This window comes from Mauremys reevesii, linkage group 5 (genome assembly GCF_016161935.1).
Source record: "Mauremys reevesii isolate NIE-2019 linkage group 5, ASM1616193v1, whole genome shotgun sequence".
Taxonomy (NCBI): domain Eukaryota; kingdom Metazoa; phylum Chordata; order Testudines; family Geoemydidae; genus Mauremys; species Mauremys reevesii.
In genome coordinates this window covers 51999261-52024257 of record NC_052627.1, presented here as the reverse complement: position 1 = coordinate 52024257, position 24997 = coordinate 51999261, and the positions used below count along the sequence as shown (strand labels likewise).

Sequence of the window (24997 nt, the reverse complement as noted above, 5' to 3'; positions counted from 1 at the left end):
TGGCCAGGTAGACGGGAAAAGGCCCATGAACTTTTGAATCTCATTTCCTGTTTGGCTAGCGTGGCAATCTGCAGGTGAGTGCAGATCTAATCGGCAAAGGTGACCATGATGGAGTCCCAGAATCACAAGGACTTAAAATCAACAAAGGGGGTGAGTTTGCATCAAGGAGAAATGCACACAACTGTCACACAGAATGGCCCCCTCCAGGATTGAACTCAAAACCCTGGGTTTAGCAGGCCAGTGCTCAAACCACTGAGCTATCCCTCCCCCCATTATTCAGGGAGGGAGGAGCAAATGAATACAAAACAAATCTGGTCTCTTTCTTGTTTTGATCCACTCCATCTCAGGCTGGCAGCAGATGGCGCAGTACGACTGCTAGCCATCATCTTCTCCTGGCTGCTCACCAGAAATACAAGGAGCACCCATGTCTGCCCAGGCGCCCCGACCAACCTCACGGAGGTCGGCTAAAAGAGCACCCAGGAGACGATGACGGCTACCAGTCGTAATGCACTGTCTGCTGCCAAAAGGCAATGAGCTGCTGCTGTGTAGCAATGCAGTGCCACGTCTGCCAGCATCCAGGAGACGTATGGTGACGTTGAGCTGCACGGGCTCCATGCTTGCCATGGTATGGCATCTGCACAGGTAACCCAGGAAATAAGGCTTGAAACGATTGTCTGCCGTTGTTTTCGGGGGGGGGGGGGCCTGACGACACGTACCCAGAACCACCCGCGACAATGTTTTTGACCCATCGGGCTTTGGGAGCTCAACCCAGAATTCCAGTGGGTGGCAGCGACCACAGGAACTGTGGGATAGTTACCACAGTGCAATGCTCCAGAAGTTGACGCTAGCCTCAGTACTGTGGATGCACTCTGCCGAGTTAATGGTCTTAATGATCTTGGAGCGGGGATACACACAATTGACTGTATAAAATTTATTTCTAAAAAATCAACTTCTATAAATTCGACCTAATTTCATAGTGTAGACATACCAATTGCTATTGCAGATACTCAGGGTATCAGGAAATTTCAAATGCAGGCACAAGTTATTTTCTCTATGTGATTTTTTTTTTTTTTTAACCACATTATAATAACATAGCTAAGGTAATCTGTCTGCTAGCTCCTAGTAGGTCTCTTAATTTCTTTTAAAGACAGCAGTAATTTCTTGCCTTCATCTTGCTGTCTTTCAAAACTTGTGTTTTTTATTTTAGGAAGATGGGAAGTAGAAGAGCTTAAAGAAAACACAGTGCCTGGAGACAGAGGATTAGTTTTAAAGTCAATAGCAAGACATCATGCAGTATCAGCTATGTTAACAAAGCCATTTATTTTTGATACTAAGCCTTTGATTGTTCAGTAAGTTGCTCATCAGATTTGTACTTAATTACTCTTCTAACTTTGAAATATCATGAAAAATTAATGTTTTTGTATGATTCTGATTTCCATTCCAACATCAATTGCCTTGCACAAATGTACCAAAACCACAAATATGAAGGCGTTAATATACAACTTAATTATTATAAATGTAATATTTTATCTTTTAAGGTTTTCCGACCCAAACTAAAGTTATATTTTAGTGCTCATATGTTAAAAATAGATTTAAATGATGTTTTTAAACTTTTTGTCTGAATACTTAGTCAGGTATTCAAGATCTCATAAAATGGATGTAAAAGACTTCCATTTAAATGTCAGTGTCTCTGCAACTGAGCTTCCAAATGACATGGAACTTGTGAGAATTTTAGGTGGCTATGAATATAATGATGTCTAAGTACATTTTTGAAATTTTTAAGTCAGTGGAAATTGATTTACAGGTAATTCAGAAGAAACTATGAGATGGTTGCTCTAGTTAAATCTAGACCATGATGTAGGTAGGCACAAACATAGTACAAAACTTCCCCATGCAACTCGGTCAAAGTGAAGTAGTGAGTGGCCTTTGTACATTTGCAAATGCTGCCCAGAAACTTTTCTTAGTAGAGATTGCTACTGTGTTGAACTGTAATGTTTTTTTAGATTGACACTATTATGTTTTGCATAACTGTTGCCTTACGTTGCAATGGCAATAAAATATTCCAGGCAATTTTGTAAAAATGTTTTGGGAGTAGTGATTTATATTAAAATACAAACGTTTATACACAATCTTGGACATGCATTCAGAGTTAAACTGTAGATCAAAGTGAGCTTTAATTATTCCAGGGTATCAGCAATATGCTCTTTGATTCCCTTTTATACAGGTATGAAGTGAATTTTCAAGATGGCATTGATTGTGGCGGTGCATATGTTAAACTTCTGTCCAGTTCTGATGATTTGGATTTGGTATGTCCTTTATGTAACATTTGATAATTATTCTTCCGTTTAGGGGAATGTGATCGTAGGCTTGTGGAATGTGACTAAGGGTATGACTGTTCATTCGTGAGTACCCAAAATGCTCAGCAAATGGGGGAATCAGGCCCAAAGTTTACTTAGATTAATGAAGAGTCTGAAGTAGACATTTGTATTTTTTCTAATCTGAATAGTTTGTATAAAATCTCATATATATACATAAAGCCTTCAGAGTTTGTTAGCCAATTATTATGCTTACGACATCTGTTATATATTGCATACAAGAAATATTTTAACTATAATTAATTTCCATTATTTTTAAAGCAAAAATTTTAGCCTACTATAAAAAAGTGGTTTAAAAAAAAACCTATAAAGGTCTGAATCACCCAAGAACACACAATTCATTCACTCTTATTTTTTACATTTTCAATTGGAATTACAAATATCTAGGATGAAGGGCATGATGTTATATAATGTAAGCCATATACTACCAATACTTCACATGCAGAACTCAAGTGATGTCAACTGTTCTTTCTGAAATTCTAAATAAAATGACAATTCATAGATGGGCAGAGGGGACAGTTATGATCTGCTAGTCAGATCTCATTCAATAATACAGGCCATAGAACCTCAACCAGTAATTCCTGCATCAAGCCATAACTTTTGTTTGAGCTATAGCATACCATTAAAAAAGATATCCAGTCTTGATTTAGAGACTACAAGTGATGGAGAATCCACCATGTCAGTAGGTAAGTTTCAATTGTTAATTCACACAAATTTTTAACATTAATTTATAACATTCACCTCTACCTCGATATAACACTGTCCTCAGGAGCCAAAAAATCTTATTGTGTTATAGGTGAAACTGCATTATATCGAACTTGTTTTGATCCACCTGAGTGTGCAGCCCCGCCCCCCGGAGCACTGCTTTACCGCACTATATCCGAATTCGTGTTATATCAGGTCACATTATATCGAGATAGAGGTGTATTTATAGCATAAATTTGTTTAGATTCCAGCTTCTACCCAATGAATGGGTGCCTTTTTCCCCCTGCTATCTTAAAGGACTATCTGCTCTTGGAAATCTCTTCCTCTTGTAGATCAAGTCACTTCTGAACTTTCTCTTTGATAAATTGAGCTTCTTAGTCTCTCACTATAAGGGATAGTTTTCAGACCTCAGATCATTCTTTTAGCTCTTAATAAGCTTGATATCCATGTAGTTTGGATCTATGAGGGTTATTACTCAAGTTAAGGGTACAAAGAATATTATTCTGAGATCTTTTAAACCATCAAAACATGACCCTAAATTAGTTATGAAAACATGTTCATGCCCCAAAACTTAAGCTTTTTTGGTAGACCCTTTCAGAGGCCCAAAATTGTTTGTGGAATTGAGGACAATACCAAAGTTTGAGAATTAGATCTCCCTTTCCACCTGGTCTTCTGCCATTTTGTTTTCCTCCCATAGGAGCAGGCAATTTTCCTATGTATGAACACACATACATAGGAAACACCAGTCTGTACATGAGCAGGAGAGTACATTGTGACCAGAAATCCGTTTTTATTTTTAATCACCATATAGAGAATCTAGCATGGCCCCATCCCTTTAAGGGCAAAACACACAAAAAAGGGTTTTCCCTGCCTTTAGTCACTGTGGCCTACCTCATCCAACGTCCCCATAAACAAAAAGGAACAGGGTTTGTCTACCTTATCACACAGGAGTTAGTTCTGACTGTTTTTCCTTCCTGTGAGGGTGAGATCCTAGGGAAGTTGAACTAGAATCAACTTCAGACTCATGTAACCTATGGGAGGAGAGGTAAGTCAATTTACTTACCAATTCTGTGCTACAGAGTTCCTCTCTCTGACTTGCACAGACCATGAGTTCCCATCCTTGCAAGAGACTACAGCTGCGTTTTCTATAGGAACTTTTCCAAATACTAAAAGTGGAAATTATAATAGGATTCACTTTCTTTCCCTTCTTAGGAATCCAGTACCAGTCTTTACCATAAGACACTTATACATACACACGCGTGCGCGCACACACACTTAAAATTCCTTTTTATGAATAACACTCCAAAGATAAACCATTACAGCACAGCAGTTTGAATGCACTTTAGCTAGACTAACATCACTAACTAGAGATTTGTTATTTTTTCCTTTTTAAAATGAAGAATATAACCCAGGGTTTAACAGGCCCCCTACCCCACCGCTCCTCAAAAATGTAGATAAATATAAATATACAATACCTTGCAAAATCAATACAGGCATAGGGACTTCTGGCAATCGGATCTTTTGCTTTTATGTAGGCTTTACCCAATCTCTGGCTATTATATAGACAAATAAAACATTTAATTGTACCATACAACCAGTTATTTCAACATCCACATTACTGAGCACATACACAACTTCAAATAAGAAAAACAAAAAATCTGTACAATTACTGTAGCTGTTAGTCTCACACACTGTCTTTGGTTCATTGATGTGGTACACCCCGAAGACATTTGGCCTCCAGTCTGTGGTTGCTCCTTGATGGGATTGAGACTGGGAAAAAACCATAAAGTTCTGTAAAATTACAGGAAACTATATGGAGAGCCGACCCAAAGATCTGTCTGGGTTACCCCGCCAACTCTATCGTCTCCCTTGGGACTGGGCTGGATCTGAGTCATGGGTCTCTGTAGAACAAAATGCCCACTTCAAATTCCTTTTCTTTCTTCCCTCCCCTTTTCCCCTGCTCAAATTTACCAGAACAGAGGATGGACAATTAGCTGTAACTCTTCTGTGCTAAATATTAGTTCATTGTCCCAGTCTCTCCAATGCAAATTGGGCAGGGGGTTTGTTCAAGGTGCTTTACAGTCCATAAGAGATGCAGAAGCCTGAAGAAATTACTAGGTGTGAAGTGTGTTGGACCAGTTGTAAAATGTCAGAGGATCAAGATGGAATCCCTTGGCTGCATTTTGGCAGGTGCTGCTAGTTGTTACTTTACATTGCAGTAACACCCAGAGTCTTCAGTCAGGTTTGGGGTCCTATAGTGCTAGGTGTTGGAGAAACATGAATTAAGGAAGTCCCTGCCTCCCCCATGTCCCTGCCTGCAGGTATATGGGATCTTGGGGAGCAATTACCACATGGGTGGGGTGCAAAATAAACTTTATTAAGAAAATACAAAAACAGGGAAAATTCAATAGTGAGGGGTATGGGTTGTTAAGGTAGGCAATTGGGGAGGGGTTTCTTTTTTTTGGTGAACAGTAAGGGGGTTTCAATAGTGGGGTACAACACAGTAGGATACGATACAGTGGGTAATCAGTTAACACTGAGGTATAAATGTAACAGGTAGCTAGCGATTTCTATGTAAAAAGGTGTGTCACAGCAGCATATAACCAACTAACAGTTATGGATAAGATGTGTTAAATAACAAACAATTTTAGGTAAAAATGTGTCACAGTGGTGTAAATGTAGAATGTGAGGGGTATCAGAGAGGAAAAAAGTAACCAATGGGGTTTTGTGCTAGAGATTTAAACTTAGTGAGACAGAACAAACAGGCTGCAAGCTTAAGCAGCAGAGAGAGTGTAACAAGGTAGAAAGACGCAGAGAAGCTGGGAGGGGGGGTGTTTGCAGTGGGAAGACAGACAATTACAATTATACAGAACACAGCAAAATCTTACCTATGATCTCACTTAACCAAGACTACACAAATTAAAACACAATGCAACAATTCTCTAAGCCTAACTTACAAAGTATAATGCTAAACCTAACTTAATGGGTGCACCTTATGCTAAGGGTAGTTTCAGAGGGCTGAGTGGTGTGTGTCCAGGACACAGCTCCAAAGAGGGGGTGGGGTGACTGCAGCAGTGGGGTGGCTGCAAGCAGGCTTATTTCTAGCAGCAAAGGCACTGCAGAACTAGAAACAGATTATAGATACAGCTTGGGTCTGCCTGCTGGGGAAAGAAAGCCAGCAGCCAAGACAGGGGGAGTTTAAGAGAGGTTTTAAGACACAGACCAAGGTTTAGCTTGAGTCTGTGTGCTGGGGAGACAGTGCCAGCAGCTAAAATAATAAAATAAAAGTATAGAAAGTTTCACAGAGGGATTCTTACTATCCCCCGAGGCAGCAGCAGAGGCAGAAGCAGCAAGAACATCAGAAGGCTCGGTACAGTCTTGATAATCAGGAGATCTTTCAGGCAGCAATTCGTTCTTCGTGGGGGGGGGGGGTTCAAAAACAGGGCTACGCTCAAAAATAAAACGAGAGCGGAGAAAGGACCCCCAGAACCCCTGGTTGATCAGACCAGGCAGCAATGCAAGAACCTTTCTGAAGTCTGTTCAGAAAATATCTGTTTTTAAAGGCAAACCCTGGCAGCTTCCTGCCAGTAACCCTGATTGGCTCCCCCTCTTACAGGGAGGAGAGAAGGCAGAGAAAAAAAAACTGCAGGCAGCCACCAAGACATGACTAGCCCTGAGCCCAGAGGTATGACTCATGCCCAGGATCTTAAAAACACAATAGGCCTTGCAGCTCTGGACAGTGCCCACCCTACACCAAGCCCAGGTTTTAACAAGGTGATAACAGGACTAACCCTTTGAACAGGGCAGTGGTCCCACTTAGCACAAGTGGCCATCCCTTTGAGAAGGGCAATGGCTCTTGTTAAACAACTTAACAGCCAGGGAGGGGCGGCCACAGAGGAGAACAAGAACAAAATGGAGCTGTAACAGACACCCCAAAGAGATTAGTAGGAAGAGCAATGTGACATGACAAGCAGGTGTAAACACAGTGGAGGGGAGGTAGGGGAAGAGAATAGCTTGTAAGCACCAATATAGTTTTCTTTTAAACAAGAGAACTGAATAAGAGATTAACGAATCACTAGCTGTTAGACAGTTTTCCCCTGGAAGTCATTATAGAGATGGATTTTACAGGATTTGAGGGAGGACAGGGTGGTAGCTATATGAATGGATTTGGGGATATGTCCCACACATAAGCGGTATTCTAGAAGAAGGTGCAAAGGTGCTGTGGGAGAAGTACATAAGCAAGTGATAGAGGCTGCCATTATTGGTGGAACAAAGGGAGTGGGAAGGTCAGGATGTAGTTAGATAAATGAGAGACTGACAAAGTAGGGAGGAGCTAAATTATCAAGGTCTTTGAAAATAAGAACCAGAAGTTTTGTGTTTGGTACAATGAAGGGACTCAGTGTGTGAGAGTTGTGACAGGACTGAAGTGGCATACTGGGAAGAATATTTTGGCAGCAGCATTTTTAATGCACTGGGCAATGGCTCCTTTGAAGCCCTGTCACATTCAGTGAACTCTTGAAAAACATATTGAAAGACATAGGGTCTCCCAAAATTTTTAGCACAATTTCACATAGCTGTATTACACATGCATGACTGTTAGAACAGTCAGGAAATAATTTGCTCTCCCCATCAATACTGGAAAATGCCGTCATGTTCACAAAGTATGATTTTTAAACTGTTATAACTTCGGCAAATCAAAATTGTGTATTTTTCATTTCACCCGCAAAAACAGCTGAATTATGTTTGTTCACTTACAGAAAGTCTGGTCTGTGTCAGGAGGTGACTATCAAACTTATCTTTTGTAAATATATTTTCTAGAAATAGGTGTCTGAAAAAAGAACGTAAAACTTTAACTATCTCTATTTTCCAAATATAAAAATTCCCATAAACAATTGAAATATTGAAAGATTTTGACAACATAAGGTAGTATGGAGTGCCCCCATGAAAGAAAATAAACTGTGTTTTGTTTTGTTTTGTTTTGGTGTTTAGTATCAACTACTCACAAATGTGGAGCGGCAGGACAGTGATAAAGAAAAATAGTACATGGTGACATACTATCTGATTTTTTTTTTTACCATATTAATAATTAAATTGCACATCAACTATTTCCCTTCAGGTTTTTTTTACAGGGCACAATACTTGTACAAATAAGTACAGCTGCTGTTTTATTTTTATGGTGAGCATTTTCATTTTAATATAGTATCCACAGAAGTTATTCTTCCACCTTTAGGGCCTGATCCTTTTGACTCCTTGTGAGGTGCTGAGAATCCTTTATGAATGGTCAGTTTGATGGAAACAGAAGGCACTCAGCATCTCTCAAGAAGTACTGAACATCTTGCAGGACTGAGCCTATAACCCTTGGGTGCTGGAACTGACATTTCATTGCATGAAATATATCACAATAGGATTATAGGCAGGCTGAACGCTTCCAGCATCAAGGAGTAGAGGTACACAGGTTGACTTCATTAAATGTACTGCATAACCAATACTAAACTCTCTTGCTTCTACAGGAATACTTTTTTGACAAAACACCTTACACAATTATGTTTGGACCAGATAAATGTGGAGAAGATTACAAACTGCATTTTATCTTCAGACATAAGAATCCTAAAACTGGAGATTATGAGGAAAAACATGCTAAGCGTCCTGATGTAGACCTAAAAAAATTCTATTCGGACAAGAGGACACATCTGTATACTCTGGGTATCATTTAATTTAATTCTTAACATTGCACTTAAAAAGGAAAGGTTAGAAAACAAGGTCCCCATTCACTGAAGACTTACAAATGAACCTGTTTTCTGTCTGTATAGTTTTGTTCATTGTTGTGGATATTTTGTGTATGATGTGTATCTTAAATAAATGGCTTTGAAATTCTGTTGCTTAAGATTCACTTGAGGGGGGAGGGAATAAAAATTGGCCATATCCAACCACTAGCACACTATTAAAGTATGCTATTATTTACACTTGTTGCAGTAAGCAAGGATGTAGTACGCTATCAGTACTTCATCCTTGACTACTGCAACTAGTGTAAATAATCATTGTTAGATTTATAGGAAAAATAGAGGCCTCTACCCAGGCTCCAGGTGCCCTGTCATAAATTACAAAAACAAAATTAGATCACCTGCAGAACAGCAAATTCCCCTCTTCCACAAAACTGATTTCTCTCAAAAGTCCACCTCTCCAGAAGTGGTGCATAAATCAATGACTTGTAGCATTCCCTGAAAGCAAATAGATTGAGGCTATTTCAGATGAAAATAAGGAAGCCTGTTCCACAACTGAAGAACATTCTATTACCAGTCACTTCTCTTAAAACAAGGAGCCAGCTCTAGTATCTATGCTGATCACAACTGCAGCAGTGTGGCATGCAGAGAGAGAGAGTTTCTCCAATAGCAAGATCTCAACACATTTGGGCTTTACTGATGAAAACCAGCACTTTAAATTCAGTTTGGAAAAAGTAGCCAGTACAGAGGTATGTACTGCCAAATAGGCACGCTGCTGCATTCTGCACTGGTTTCTTTCCAGACTGATCAAAAGGGAAGCGCCATGCAGAGCACATTGCAATAGTTCAGTCTTTGGGGCCATAGATTAATTTAGACAACTAGATTAGAGGTGGCAGCAACAGGGGCTTATTTTGTCTTTTCCCCCAGTGTTCCACAAGATGAGATTTGAAACATCTTTCTGATTTTGGAGATGGAATCCTTGACACAGTTAATGGCTGCTTGGTGTAGCTAAAACTACTACTTTAAAAAAAAATTAAGTACTTCTGATAAGTCTGTAACAAATGAATGTTTTAAATGAACATAATCACTCCTAAATTTGACACTAATTTTGGGTTATTTTATATAACATGAGATTTCCTTTATTACCTAATATGTCCCGTCTACCGCCAACTCTGTAATCCTTTGATAAATGGGAAAATATTGGAAGTGATACTGTTCAATGCTGGGAAAATGCATCTCAGACAAGTTGGAAAGAAGGGGGCAATAGGAGTCAAGCTTGGGGGGGAATGGTCAGAGTCTGTGCCTGCTAGAGAACCCTTCTCTCCATAATTTGGAAACAAAAATTCCTGAATCTCGTTCTTGTCACTCCTCTGCTGTCCGCAAATATCTGTGTGCACCCAGCTAGCAAAGTATCCTATCCCCCTCTAGTGCTGGTCTATGCAGAGAATGACAAACTGCTATTGCTATCAGTTACTCCATTAGCTCAAGTGGCAAAAGTCTTTGTGATGGATCTAAAGGTTCCAGCCCTGCTGACGATCCATATTGGTGTCAGAATGATGATACATGATGGAATTTCTGTCGCATGATGGAATTTGTTTTTCCAGTTTTCTGTCTTTAAAACATATGAAATCACATACACAAATCTGTTAAAAGAACATCATTAAGGCTTCAAATTCAAGCGCACTCATTAGGAAATGCCAGAATTAAGGCTTCCTGTGTGACATTAACTTGACCCGCAATATGCATGATGAAGCAATCTTTCTTTCATGAACACATACTGTTTTTTCCAGAGGACCCCTACTTCATTCAGTGCATAGGATGGACCTGCTCTGAGGATGAATCAGAGATATGTAGTAAATAGAAGCTGTTGTGTATTGGACTACTGCTTCATTTGTTGCTGAAGTTGGAAGGTGTTTAGTGAATGAGGCAGGTAATTGCAGGAAGGGAAAGGACAACCTCATAGTTAAGACAGTTGAATGCTGCCCTAGAGAATTGAATTCTCCTGCCTCTGCCATAGAGTTCCTATGTGATGCTAGTCAAGTCACTTAAACTTTCCACAAGTGGTCAGTAATTGCTATTTTCATTTTCTGGGTGCCTGACTTGAGATCCTGGGATCTGATTTGCAGAAGCGGTAAACATTCGCTTCTGCAACCAAGTCAGAGAAACCGGTCTTTCAATGTAGAGTGCTATATAATGCTAAGTACTCTGAAAAATCAAGAATACTTTTTATCTTAATTGCTGTGTCCGTTTCCCAACTGTAAAATGGGGATAATAATGCCCCTCATCTCATAGAGCTGTGGTGAAAATAAATGTTTTAATATTTGTGAAGTGCTCAGGTACAATTGTGATGAGTGCATAGAAAAGCCCATGAGGAAATTAAGAATTTTTTATTCGAAGGTTTGGACAGTATGCAGTAACTAAGGCATGGGCCCACACATTGAACAACGAAGGGAAAACAAAATATCGAATAGCTGTTCATCCCGCAAGCACCATTCATTCTGTACACTGAATGAGATAGGACCTGTCGAAAAAATAGTACATGATCATGTTATTAAAGACAGTATTATAATTCATACACAAAATAGGACCAAATTAAGGTTGCACAGACAACCTTCTTTCTGGCATATCCTAATTTTGGAGTGCTTGACTTTGCAACCTTAATATTCTTTTAACATAGTTTTTTACATACAATTGTAATATAAATCGTGCATAACAGAAAAGTGGTATGCTTTTGGTGAAAGGCCAGACTTGATACACTGCTTTGTCTACCTTGCACTTCATTAATGCAGTATTTTGACTTAATTCCATGGTACAAGTTGAATATTAGTTGCCTGCTTTGTAAAAGAAAGAAATGGAAACCCTGAGATGCCTGCTGAGTGGGAAACTGGTGCGGTTATTATGCATAAGTGGCAAAAAAAAAAATGTTCCTTAATGACAAAAATATTTACATTTTTTCCAAAGTCTTTCAGGAAAGCAAACTTAACCTTGCATATTTGTTTATTACATATGAATCTGTGTGTCTGCATGCACATACACATTTTAAGCAGAAGATTAAAATGCAAAGTTCCTTTTTCACAATTTTAAAAATATATTTATTTTCTTGCAATGTAGTGCTGAAACCAGATGACACATTTGAAATGTTAATTGACCAATCAGTTGTCAGCAAAGGAAATCTTCTAGAAGATATGGTTCCTCCTGTGAACCCTCCGAAAGAAATAGAAGATCCCAATGATAAGAAGCCAGATGACTGGGATGAGAGAGCAAAGATCCCTGACCCTAATGCTGTCAAACCAGATGATTGGTGAGAAAATATATTTTAGTTATACAGACTATATAGTATGCAAGCTATTCATTTTTGGTGGCTTGACTTCTAATTTTATGGTGTTGACAGTTAGTCTATATTCTTCTGCTGGAAATAGGAGAAGTATTTGAATCCATATATGCCATGAGTTAAAGGGACACTGGTAACTTAAAATTCACATTTGTCTCTGAAAAAATTGTACCCACTATTGTTGCAGGTAACACTTATAGGTACAATAAATGAAAGATTAGGAAGAACATTTTTTCAGTTTTACTTTAGGCATCTGACAGCACTTTTGTATAGTTCATTTCCTCTTTCTACTGTCTCTGTGGATGAGGGGAAAGCAGTGGACGTGTTATTCCTTGACTTTAGCAAAACTTTTGATACGGTCTCCCACTGTATTCTTGCCAGCAAGTTAAAGGAGTATGGAATGGATGAATGGACTATAAGGTGGATAGAAAGCTTGCTAGATCTTCAGGCTCAGTGATCAATGATTCCATGTCTAGTTGGCAGCTGGTATCAAGCAGAGTGCCCCAAGGGTCGGTCCTGGGGCCGGTTTTGTTCAGTATCTTCATTAATGATCTGGAGGATGGCATGGATTGCACCCTCAGAAAGTTTGCAGATGACACTAAACTGGGAAGAATGGTTGATAGGCTGGAGAGTAGGGATAGGATACAGAGGGACCTAAACAAATGAGAGGATTGGGCCAAAAGAAATCTTGTTGAAGCTCATCAGGACAATTGCAGAGTCCTGCACTTAGGACAGAAGAATCCCATGCACTGCTTCAGACTAGGGACTGAGTGGCTAGGCAGCAGTTCTGCAGAAAAGGACGTAGGGGTTACAGTGGGTGAGAAGCTGGATATGAGTCAACAGTATGCTCTTGTTGCCAAGAAGGCTAACGGCATAAGTAGGAGCATTGCCAGCAGATCGAGGGACGTGATCCTTCCCCTCTATTCGGTATTGGTGAGGCCTCATCTGGAGTACTGTGTCCAGTTTTGGGCCCCACACTACAAAAAGATGTGGAAAAATTGGAAGGAGTTCAGTGGAGGGCAACAAAAATGTTTAGGGGGCTGGAGCATATGACTTATGAGGAGAGGCTGAGGGAACTGGGATTATTTAGTTTGCAGAAGAGATGAATAAAGGGAGATTTGATAGCTGCTTTCAGCTACCTGAAAAGGGGTTCCAAAGAGGATGGATCTAGACTGTTCTCAGTGGTACCAGATGACAGAACAAGGAGTAATGGTCTTAAGTTACAGTGGGGGAGGTCTAGGTTGGGTATTAGGAAAAACTTTTTCACTAGGAGGGTGGTGAAGCACTGGAATGGGTTACCTAGGGAGGTGGTGGAATCTCCTTCCTTAGAGGGTTTTAAGGTCAGGCTTGGCAAAGCCCTGGCTGGGATGATTTAGTTGGGGATTGGTCCTCCTTTGAGCAGGGGGTTGGACTAGATGACCTCCTGAGGTCCCTTCCAATCCTGATATTCTATGATACTACTGTATAGTTAGTTTTCCATGACTAGGGCTTTCACATAGCAACAAGGAAAAGAAAACCATTTTTAAAATAGGCATGTCACTGTAAACCACAAGTTGGCAATGGTAATTTGGGAGCAGGTATATTACCTGAAACTACTTAACTTGGTTTTTCAGATTTTCAAAGACACAAAGGGAGCTGGGTGCCTAACACTCTTTTGTGCCTTTGAAAATCTTCTCTTTTGTGTCAGTTATGTTCCTTTGACTAGAACTTTGCCATTTTGAATCAGACTGCTATATTTTTTCTGGTAATATCAGTTTGTAATTAAAGGGATGAAGATGAGCCTTCCAAAATAGAAGATCGTGATGCTGTCAAGCCCGAGGGCTGGCTTGATGATGAACTACAATACATCCCAGATCCTAATGCAGAAAAACCAGAGGATTGGTAAGAACTTGTACTCAGTAAGAGCAGATCTTTTTGCTGAGGTATTGTAGACGAGGCCTCATTTACCCTGTGGTAAATTGGACAAAAATTGTGCTCTTTGGTCACTAGAGTCTGCTGTGCTTTGATGCAGCAGACTGGAAATTCTGAGGCATCTTCAGATACATTTTTATATTTGGAATAAAATATGAAAATGGACAATGTAATCTGCACAGCAGACCCTTCGTTGTTAATTGTGGGTATTAAATTTATTTTATGCTGTCCTCAGTGTTAGTTTTCATTGTTCTAAAGAATTTTGTATTGACAATGCACAACTGCATTGTAAAAGTTGCCATAGGGGAAGCTATAGCTTTTGGCTGCTAGGTGTAGCAAGAGACATCTGGGGCTTTTGGTACCAGGGAAGCAGTTCAGGACTGTAAAATAAGCACATATAGTTGTGGATGTTTGTTAAAATAAGCATTGAAATACTTAACAGTGCTGACATTTGAAATTGTCGTCTTTAGCTTGATGCATTATGTTGAATGGGACAGTTCACACCTCTTAAAGCATGTTTCAGGCTGTCTGCAGATACAGGAATACAGCTCTGTTGATGTTTTTCATATTTCATGTTTTCAAGACTATCTGCACAACCATGAAGGCTAGGAAAAAATGTTTTTAGAGAGCTTACATTGTGGAATACAGTTCTGTAGGCAGGGGGTGGGCTGAAATTCTGTAGCCTCAGAATTTTGAACATATATAGGCCCTGAGTGTAGATTAGATATGGGAGTTAAAATGAACATATGAATGGAATTCTTCGAACGCTCAATTGTTTGTAATCCCTTACGCAGGGATGAAGAAATGGATGGTGAATGGGAAGCCCCACAGATCCCTAATCCAAAATGTGAGACTGCACCTGGCTGTGGAGAGTGGGTGCGTCCCATGATGACCAATCCAAACTATAAAGGAAAATGGAAACCACCAATGATAGATAATCCCAACTATCAGGTAGTAATGAAATATAATAACAAAATACTGTTGTCTTCATTAAAAGGTTCAGAGATCTTTAGAACAATCTGTCTAGGCTTTTATACCATATTTATTACTATGTATCTGAATCATGAATACGTGGCTCTGATCACATTTGACTTCAGGTTTTTTTACTTAAAGTAGCTTGCTTCTTAATTACCTTATTTTAAGTCTGCTTGAAAATATTGATGCATTTCTGTATAAAGTCTTTTTCTCCATTAAGAACTGCTTCTGCATAAACCCAATTATTCTAGTGTGGTTTTCTCAACTATCCTACAGATACTAACTACTACAAAACTACTTTCCTTCCTTTAGAAAATTACATACAAAAAAAGTAATGTTAAGGTTCTTCTCTGAGTGCTATCCCTGTGGGTGCTCCACTTCAGGTGTTGGTGCATCCCAGCACCATTGATCGGAGATTATCAGTGGTCAGGGTGAACGTTCGCAGTAGCAGTCTCACGGCGCCGTGAGCATGCTAGCATGCCTTTGTTTAACAGTTTGTTACTTTACTTAGTATAGTTAGCATTAGTTAAACCTAGTTAGATAGCCATCCACCACGATGAACTAACCTGCTCAGAACAAGTAAAACAGGTGTTAATAAATGGCAGGAAACCCAACATGCATACCGCTTACCTCCAAAAATGAAAAAGATTCTTCCTGTGGTGCCAGAACAAACAAATATCTGCAAGCCAGGCACCACTACCACTAATTCTGGAATACTTATTATCCTAATGGCTTGCTATGAGCTCGCTTAGAGTTCATCTCGCTGCCATCACAGCCTTCCGTCAACAGGTAGATGAGACTTCAATATATGCTCACCCAATTACCAAGTGATTTCTCACAGGAATACAGAACATGTACTCAGACATCTGAGAACCCACACCAGCATAGGACTTAAATCTGGTGTTCAGAAGTCTAACCAGAGCCTCATTTGAACCCTTTGCCACATGCTCATTACTTCACTTATCTATGAAAGTGGCATTCCTGGTGGACATTACATCCATGCACAGAGTCAGTGAGATAGGGGCTCTCATGGCTCAGCCCCCCCCGCCCTTCCCAATTTTCTTCAAGGATAAAGTGACACTTAGAACACATCCTAAGTTTATGCCAAAAATATTGTCCACATTCCGCCTCAACCAACCGATTCACTTATCTATATGTCATTCAAAACCACACACTAGATGTTCACCGTGCCTTAGACTTTTATCTAGACACAATGAAGCCCTTCCAAAAATCACCTAGACTTCTGTGTCAACAACAGAATGAACAAAGGGCTCTGCCATATCTACACAAAGATTATCTAAATGGATAACCAGCTGTATGCATATGTGCTATTCACTACACAACACTGAAGCCCTCCGGGCAGCAGAACCCACTCAACAAGAGCTTCATCTGCCTCCATAGCATTCTTACACAATGTTCTCATTCTAGACATCTGCAGGGCGGCCACCTGGGCCTCTGAACACACATTCATGAACCACTAAGCAATTACTCTCAATTCAAGCTCAGACACAAGACTAGGCCTCGCTGTGCTAGCCTCAGCAACAAACTCAACTCCAAAGCCCCTTCAGCCCTCATGAGGGCACTGCTCTACATTCACCAGAAGTGGAGCATCCACAGGGACAGCACTTGAAGAAGAAGAAGACAAGCTTACTCAGCGTGTGCAGGAACTGAGGTTCTTTGAGATGTGTCCCTGTAGGTGTTACACTACCCACCCTCCCTCCCCTCTGCTTCAGAGTATGAGTTAAATTCTCCACCGTAGAGAAGGAACTGAAAGGGTCGGGCCGTGTGTGTGCTAAATGAGGCACCAGCGGCGCAGCGAGACTGCTACTGTGCACGTGCACCCCAACCAGACATGGCTACTGAAAATCTCCAATTGACAGTGCCAGGATGCACCAACACCTGCAGTGGAGCACACACAGGGACACACATCTCAAAGAACATCAGTTATTGCACAAGGTGAGCAACCTTCTCTTACAGTGCAAATTCAAGCACTTGAAAATTGAAGAAATAGCAGATTACAGTTGCTTGTGCAACCTGACTTCTGCTTCTTTGTTCATCCAACCTGTGCAATGAATGAAGCATTTTGTAATAAATATAGTAAATGATCATGTAATAAAAGACTATCAGAATACACATGCACAATGGGACAGAATTAAGGTTCCATAGATAACTGTAAATCTGGCATTTCCTAGCTTTTGAGTGTTTGGCTTTGTGACCAAAATAACATTATTTTTACATAGCTTTTCTGTATGTAATTTCCTAGGGTTTTAATAACAGGTAAAGACAACCTCTGTTGTGTAATTAATTCCCCATCATGCATCATCAGCAGAGTTTTTAAATGGCAGACCTTCGGTAGGGCAGCACAGATTTACACTATGTGAATTACAGGACTAACTACGTTAGCTGGCAGCAGGAGAAGGCTGTTATCCCAGAGAGGAGGGATGGGTTGCTGGTGCAATATGCTGGGTCCAGAGGGCTGGTTATGGGATGCCCAGTCCAGCTCCATCTCTTCTCAACTGGGAGCTGGTGGAGCTCCTGCCCACTGTGGTGCCTCCGAAAGGTAAGGATGTGCTGGATCAGAAGTGGTCCTGGGAGGGGAAACCCAGCATGGGTTCCCTTCTCCAAAGTGCTACAGTTCCTGTGATGGCTTCTGGTCATTCCCAGCTCTGTGTGTACTATTGCTGCTTTTGCAGCAGCATGGGCCTAGCTCTTTATAATGTTCATGATCAGGTAAACATTTACAGCATGCAAGTGAGGAAAGGGAAATGGCAAGTTAAATGGTTTAAGATTCAGCCAAACCAAGCAGAATTTTCATGGGACAAGTGAAAGGCATGTCTCACTAGCCCTAGTGCTTTGTCCCTATGCGTTTCAAACACCTGCTGTGAACAATGGAGGGTATTGTTTCTCCAAGGTCAAAAATGTGTTATAATGGAAATCATTAGGCAATATAAATATGGGGGTTGCTACTAGCTACCCTGTCATACAACTTACCTACAGACTAACAGAATAGAAAGGATAGACAAATGGTCTGAAGGTAGTCAACCTCTTGTACTCAGTTCACTGCTATTTCTTGTGATTACTCTGTTCATGTCCATTCTGCTGTGTTACGAATCTGTCCTATCTACTCAAACATTTAGAACGTATTATTATTATTTATTTATTTATTATTAAGACTGTGGTATTTGAGTCATGAATCAAATCTAAAAGGCTGTAGACTTTGATTCCTATCTTTTTGTGCCTTTTGAACAGGAAGAGGTTTGCTTTTGAATTTTTAATGATATGGGGAAAACTTAAGTCAGATAGTTTGTTACAGTTTGTCCTGTCATTCTGAGCTCTTGGGAGCAAATTTCATATTCATGGGCCAGCTGCTGAAAAGATGTCTCTACTGAACTCAGGAGTTTTACTTATATGACTGATAATGCTGTCATTATTGAAGAACGTAGTTCATGTGGGAAGTCATGATTCCGAAGATAAAGGCAGTCTGTTAAATGGCTTGTGCCAGTTCCTTAGAAATCTTTGAATTTGACCCATAGTGAACAGAGCATCAGGGTGGCATATACATTACAGCAGTGGTTCTCAAACTCTCTTTTTTTTTTTTGCAGACCACTTGAAAATTGCTGAGGGTCTCAGCAGACCACTTTCCAAATGTTGTTTGTAACATTAGCTAACTGTTTAAAAAAAAAAACTTTGTTAATTATTGGGGGTTTTTTTCTACAAATAAAATCAAACAACTCGTATTTTAATATCAGTAGTTTACTGGGGACCACAGTTTGAAAACCTCTGTAGTACAGTACTTGGAGATCTATGTTCTACAAAGGTTGGCTATAGCATTTTGAACCAGTTGAAGTTTTTTTCCCCCAGAGTCAGATTTTTCTTTCCAAGGTTTGACATTGAAGCATTCAAGCCATATGAATATATGGATAACTGTGGGAAAGTCATAGTCTGATAGAATGGGATACAGTCTCCTGGAAGTGAACAATGAACCAGTGAGACTCCACACATGAGTTTTTGGAGATAGAGGCACTTCTGAGGTTCAAGCTCCTGATTGGTCAGCTGCTGTCTGCTGGTAGGGAAATCTGGGAAGAAACATACGTTATGCTATTTTTTAGACAAATGCTAGAGGCTATTGAATTGTAAATCTGATGTTATGAGAGAGATTGTGCGTCTCCCAGGTGGTGTGTGTATATAAAATAATTATGTGCAAATATAGAGTACTTTATTAAAAAAAAACAGCTTTCTTATTCCTTGTTATTGCCAATCTTCTTTTATGCTGTATTGTTACTGTGTGTGTTACATTTCTTTTTCTTTTTGGCAATTCCTAGAGCTACTTATTCTCCAGGAGTAAGAATTCTGAGAAGATAGTATCTTTATATGGAGAGGAAATTCTTCTTTGAGTGCTTGCATATGTCTATTACGCTATAGGTATGTGTGTGCATCTTGTGCAGAGATGCTGGAGAGTTTTCCCTAGCAGTACTCATGGGGGCAACTCTGGATGCAACCTGACCACGTTGTGCTCTGAACTGAGGGTTTAAAAGGTGGAGCTGCAGTGCCTGTCCTTCAGTTGCTTCTTACTGTCTGTGGTTATTAGGTGGAGTGTTTCTGTGCTTTACATCTTCATTACTCTGTGAACAAAGTTACTTATAGTTATAGTTAGCTCATTTTATCTAGCGGTACTTGTTGCTTCGTTCTTTGGACATCTTTCTTCAGCTTTTTTTTTTTTTATTTTGATCCAGCAGGCTTCCAGGCTTTGCCTGATACTGAGGGAGCCTTTGCCAAGGTCCCATGGTTTTAAGCCCTGCTCTGGCTGTTGGAAGCCAATGCTTGATAATGACCTGCATATTGCTGTTTAAAGTGCTTGGGTGAAGGTCATGTTAGAGACAGGTGTCCTATCTGCCATGGCTTCAAATGCAGAAACAAAGTAGTAGGGAGAAGAGCACCTTAAATATATTCTCATGGAGGCTGTTCATTATCTGCAGTTGGAACCCCCTCGGTTGGCACAAGGGAGCTCATTGATGGCTCCTTCTATGAGTTCTCCCCTGGCCTTGCCAACAGACAGAGGCTGTAGGAGATCTCCTTCCCTGGGGCTGTCCTCTTTGGGGTATAAGAGGTTGGACCCCTCTGAGCCTCTGAAGCATAAGAAGATGGCATTGGTTTCTTCAAAGTCCTCCTCTGCAAAAGAAGCTTTCTCTGGTACTGAAGGTAGTGTGTCTCTTTTGGCTTGCTGCTCCCTGACACTATCACAGTGACCCACCCTGAGACCATCAAGGCCGCTAGTTCATCAGTGACAGCAGTGGATCTGCCATTGCTGATTACAGCAGGGCAGCCATCATTTTCTGTGCTGAAAATGCAGGAGGCCTTTGCAGCTGTAAGGACCCTATTGTGCCTTTCAGTACTGTCATTCACCACTGATTCAGGATGAAGATTGTGAACCAGCACTGTGGCATGTGCCATGCTTATCAGCACCGACAATATGGTCTAGTATGGATCTAGCTGGTGTCGTGTTCATCAGCCTCCCCAGAAACTGTCTAGACCACTTGTACTGACTCCATCTCATCACACAGTACCGATAGCCAGGAAGCTTTTGCTGCTGCTTCCAGTGACCTCAGTCTTAACACAGATCCCTGTCTTGGTCTCTGAGGACGACTCCTTGTACTGCTCTGCTTTGGCCTTCAGAGTACTATTACTCCTCATCAGAGTCCGAAGTGGGTTCCCAAGTCTCTCATTTCAGAGAGTCCAGGGCCTCTTCTGGAACCTGTTCCTGCTTTCACTGAATATGCTCTGCCTTAGAGGGGCTCCAGCGATTTGAGAAGCTTGGTCTATGCACAACTGGCTTCTGGTACCATAACAGCCTTCTCACTGGCTATTTTGGATGTCTTGAGGGATGCTTCCATTCAGACCAACATTTGTGTCTTCGTGGAAGCAGATTGCCAACGACAGAGGCTTCCCTGTCCAGTACTGAGAGACTACTAATGGTCAGTACCAAATAGCCTCTGGATACAGAGTTGATGGACCTTTCCCAACCTGCCTTGGAACAGCAGTCTGCCTCAGCAGTGTAAGATCAACCTCAAGAGGGTTCTGCCTTGTCTCCTCTGAATAAATCATCATCATCATCATCACCGGATGAAGACCTTCTTACAAATTAGGCTGTAGTGTAGTCCATCAAGTCACTGTGGCAAATCCCCTCATCTACTCCACCAGTGTCTAAGTGCATGGAGTGCAAATACCAGATTCCATCCCAAAGGTCCAAGCTGTTGTGTTCACACCCTGCTCCCTTTGTTTATATAGTCCACTGTGAATGAAAGGCATCATCAAGATCAAGCTAAGGTTACCCCCAAAGAAAAGGATGCAAAAAAGCTAGACCTTTCTGGAGGGGGAGATTTATTGAATTGTGGGATTATGCCAACCACTATGTCCTTTTGGCCTGGAATGACTATTCAAACTGGGAGTCTGTCTCTTTTTTTTTTAAATAAATTGCCTGAAAGCTCTAGGGAATAGTTCCAGACCTTCTTGGTGGAAGGCTGTCTGGTTTCTTGATCAGCTCTGCAAGCTTCCGTGGATGCACCAAACTCTGTGTGGCAAGAGTTATGGTAACAGCAGTAACTTTGAACTGATCATCATGGTTGCAGGTGTCTAGGATTCAGTGCAGTCAGCTCTTATGTCTTCTATTTGAGCCTTTAACCTCCTGCTTATTACACCTCTCAGCAAAAGTGCATTCTTAGTGACCATCACTACTGCTAGAAGGGTTGAGTAACTGCATGCCCTCGTAATGGGTTCCCCACACACTGTATTCCACAAGGACAAGGTGCATCTTAGGCTATACACCAAGATGGTGTCTGATTTTCACCTACATCAGTCTATATACTTGCCAGTCTTTTTTGAAAAGCCACATGTTCACAGGGATGAACAATAGCTGCACACTTCAGATGTGTGCCGAGCCCTAGTCTTGTCCTAACCTAGGCAAAACAAATCCCGTTTGGGTTTCTTCCCAGCTTTTCATAACCTATGCAGCATAAAGGTTGGTTCACTCTGTTAGACCATAGTGACTCTAAATGCATTATCATGTGCTGTGCTGCCAAAGATATCACACTTCCTGAGAATTTGTCAGTGCATTCAACCAGAGCGGACTTGGCCTCCACAGCATCTGTGGGAAATGTCCCTATTGTGGACATCTGCAGGTCAGCAATGTGGTCCGTGGTCTTTTGCTAGACACCTTGCAGTTACAGCTGCATCAAAGGGAGATGCAAATGGAGAAGAAAAATGGTTCTACAGTTCTTTTGATGGGACTCCTGGCCCCATCTCCATTGGTAGTGACTTGGAAGTCACCTACAGTGTCATGGAATTATGTAAGCACTCAAAGAAAGTTACTCACCATCTTATAACTAAAGATTCTTCAAGATATGTTGCAAAATTGAAGAAATAGCAGATTAGTTTCCATTACGCGACCCACCATCCTTTCCCAATGCATTTAAGTCTGTCATCAGGATCCTGGTGCACAGGAACTGAAGGATGGACTGGGCAGATTGCCCTTTATATTCTCTGTTTGGGAACCACTCTTGTGGGCACCAGTAGGGAAAACTCTTTGGCACTGGTACACAAAATGTACACAGATCCACGGTGTAATGAACATATGCAACAAATCTTGAACAAGGGTTAGGAGAAGGAGAGTACTTGTTTCTTTCTTAACTTGTAATCCTGCTTCTCTGAAGAGGTCATTTTTGAGGATTTATGTGTTCACCACTCCTAAGATAACTCTTTGAGGTGCTGATTACCATAGGATTTAAGTTGTAAAGCCTATTGGTCTTGCTGTTTATCTCAAGATTTTATAATCAATTTTTAATTTTTGTAATTGGCCATGAACAGTTTTGTGTTCATCCGTGAACAGTTGACTGAAAGATTCCAAGGGCAGTGGTGTCAAATCACTGATGAGCCCACAAGTAGCATAAGGGATGTAGGTGCTTTGTGCTACCAACCACTAGCACAACCCTTAGGGGGCAAACATTTTAAAGACTTAGAGGTGGTCAGTCTATCATGTTCTAGGGAAGTGACATGCAAGATTTTGCTTCTCTGAACTAACTTCCCCTTCCTAACTGGCATATGTTTTTGGCTTTTTATAAAAAAGTGATTCACTGCTCATGTTTTTAGTAGCATCTCTCTAATGACTTTTTTTCTTTTTACAGGGGATCTGGAGTCCTCAAAAAATCCCTAACCCAGATTATTTTGAGGATCTTCACCCATTTGAAATGACTGCTGTCAGTGCTATTGGTTTAGAGCTGTGGTCTATGACCCCTGATATATACTTTGATAATTTTATCATCTGTTCAGAAAAGGAAGTGGCAGATCGATGGGCTGCAGATGGCTGGGGCTTGAAGAAATTGGTAGCTAGTGCTAATGAGGTATACAGTAGTATTTACCATACTCATAGTAGCCAAAATAAGCGGGGAAATATGCTGCTCGAAGATTTTACTGTTAACGTAAACAATATATTGATTTGATTACTTTTTATTCAAAGTGGATAACCGTTCTGAGAAACGTGCTAAATCTTCCTAGTTTGACTGCTTAGCTTTTTCCAAATCTACGCTCTTCTCAAATGTAAGCCTTTGAAGCACTTGGCTTACATAAGGGTGAAATCCTGATCTCTCTGAAGTCAATGACAAAACTCGTATTTACTTTAAATGGTGCCAGGATTTCACCCCTAGATTTCAATACTCCTTGATAAGTAAGAGTAGGATCTTTAGACTCAAAGCCTTGATAGTATACTCACTCTAAATATGTAATCTCTCCAGGAATGGATAAATGACCAAGGATACTAGTCATGTAACAAATCTACTGTCAAGCAAATTTAAGGCCATTCGTCACTCTGAGCACATATTATACAACTCTGAAAATACAGTGTGCATCAGTTATCAAATCCATGTCCCCTATCCTGTCCTCATGTGCATATCCATCTTTAAATGCACTGCCTGGAGACAGCCAGCACCTTTGAAATCCTGTGTGCACACATCTCCAGCTTATGTCACAAGATGTGCACATGATACACTGGCCTATTTTATATGATCATGGCTCTCTCTAATGGCTGTGCCCAGCAACTACAAAGCCTCTTTCTTACAGCTAAGAGCTTGTCTACGCAGTAGGGTAATGCACTCTAGTGCACTTTAGAAATCATACCTTTGTAAAGTGTTCACTCTAGGGCTACGTCTTCACTACCCGCCGTATCGGCGGGTAGCAATCGATTTCTCGGGGATCGATATATCGCGTCTCATCTAGACGTGATATATCGATCCCCGAATGAGCTCCTGTCAACTCCGGAACTCCACCAACCCGAACGGCAGTAGCGGAGTCAACATGGGGAGCCGCGGACATCGATCCTGCACCGTGAGGACGGTAGGTAATTCGATACAAGATACTTCGACTTCAGCTACGTTATTCACGTAGCTGAAGTTGCGTATCTTAGATCGATTTTCCCCCCCGTAGTGTAGACCAGCCCCTAGGTATAATGTCTAAAGCGCACTAAAATATTTTCCATTAATTGGTCCTCATAGACCCTGCTGGTGTGCTTTAACATAATGCTGTTTTGAAACAGTACTATGTTAAAGGGCAGTAGGGAACCTTTAGCTTGCACCAGAAGGGTCTACACAGACCAATTAATGCACAACACATTAGTGTGCTTTAGAAAACACACCTCCATAGAGCACATTACCCTGCAGTGTAGATGAGCTCTAAGAGTTCTCCGTTAGCTCAAATGGTAGGATGCTGGTCTGTGCTTTCAGTGCTTGGGCTCCCACTAGTGATCATGTATTCTGTCTGCGTGTGGCTCCTTTTCTTATATCTGTAGATCTCTAATGGTGCAAGTTTACAAAATTTTGTCTCTTAATATTTAATAAACAATATTCTTGCCCTTTAGAGAGAGAGAGCATGTGTGCAACATTATAGCTGGTAAAGAAAATGAAAAAACGCACTAAATTCCCAAAAGAGAACCTTTT

The 24997-nt window shown here is 40.8% G+C and overlaps 1 protein-coding gene across 3 annotated transcripts in view; it reads left to right on the top strand.

Annotated features, from left to right (window-relative positions):
• CLGN (calmegin) overlaps window positions 1–24997 on the top strand; it is a 65989-nt gene that overhangs the window by 32092 nt on the left and 8900 nt on the right. For all 3 annotated transcript variants that reach the window (XM_039542216.1, XM_039542215.1, XM_039542217.1), the window contains 7 exons: window positions 1208–1349; window positions 2225–2306; window positions 8591–8783; window positions 11912–12101; window positions 13899–14012; window positions 14837–14993; window positions 23195–23410. In XM_039542216.1, coding sequence (XP_039398150.1) covers window positions 1208–1349; window positions 2225–2306; window positions 8591–8783; window positions 11912–12101; window positions 13899–14012; window positions 14837–14993; window positions 23195–23410 — 1094 coding nt within the window. The remainder of the gene's footprint in view (window positions 1–1207; window positions 1350–2224; window positions 2307–8590; window positions 8784–11911; window positions 12102–13898; window positions 14013–14836; window positions 14994–23194; window positions 23411–24997) is intronic.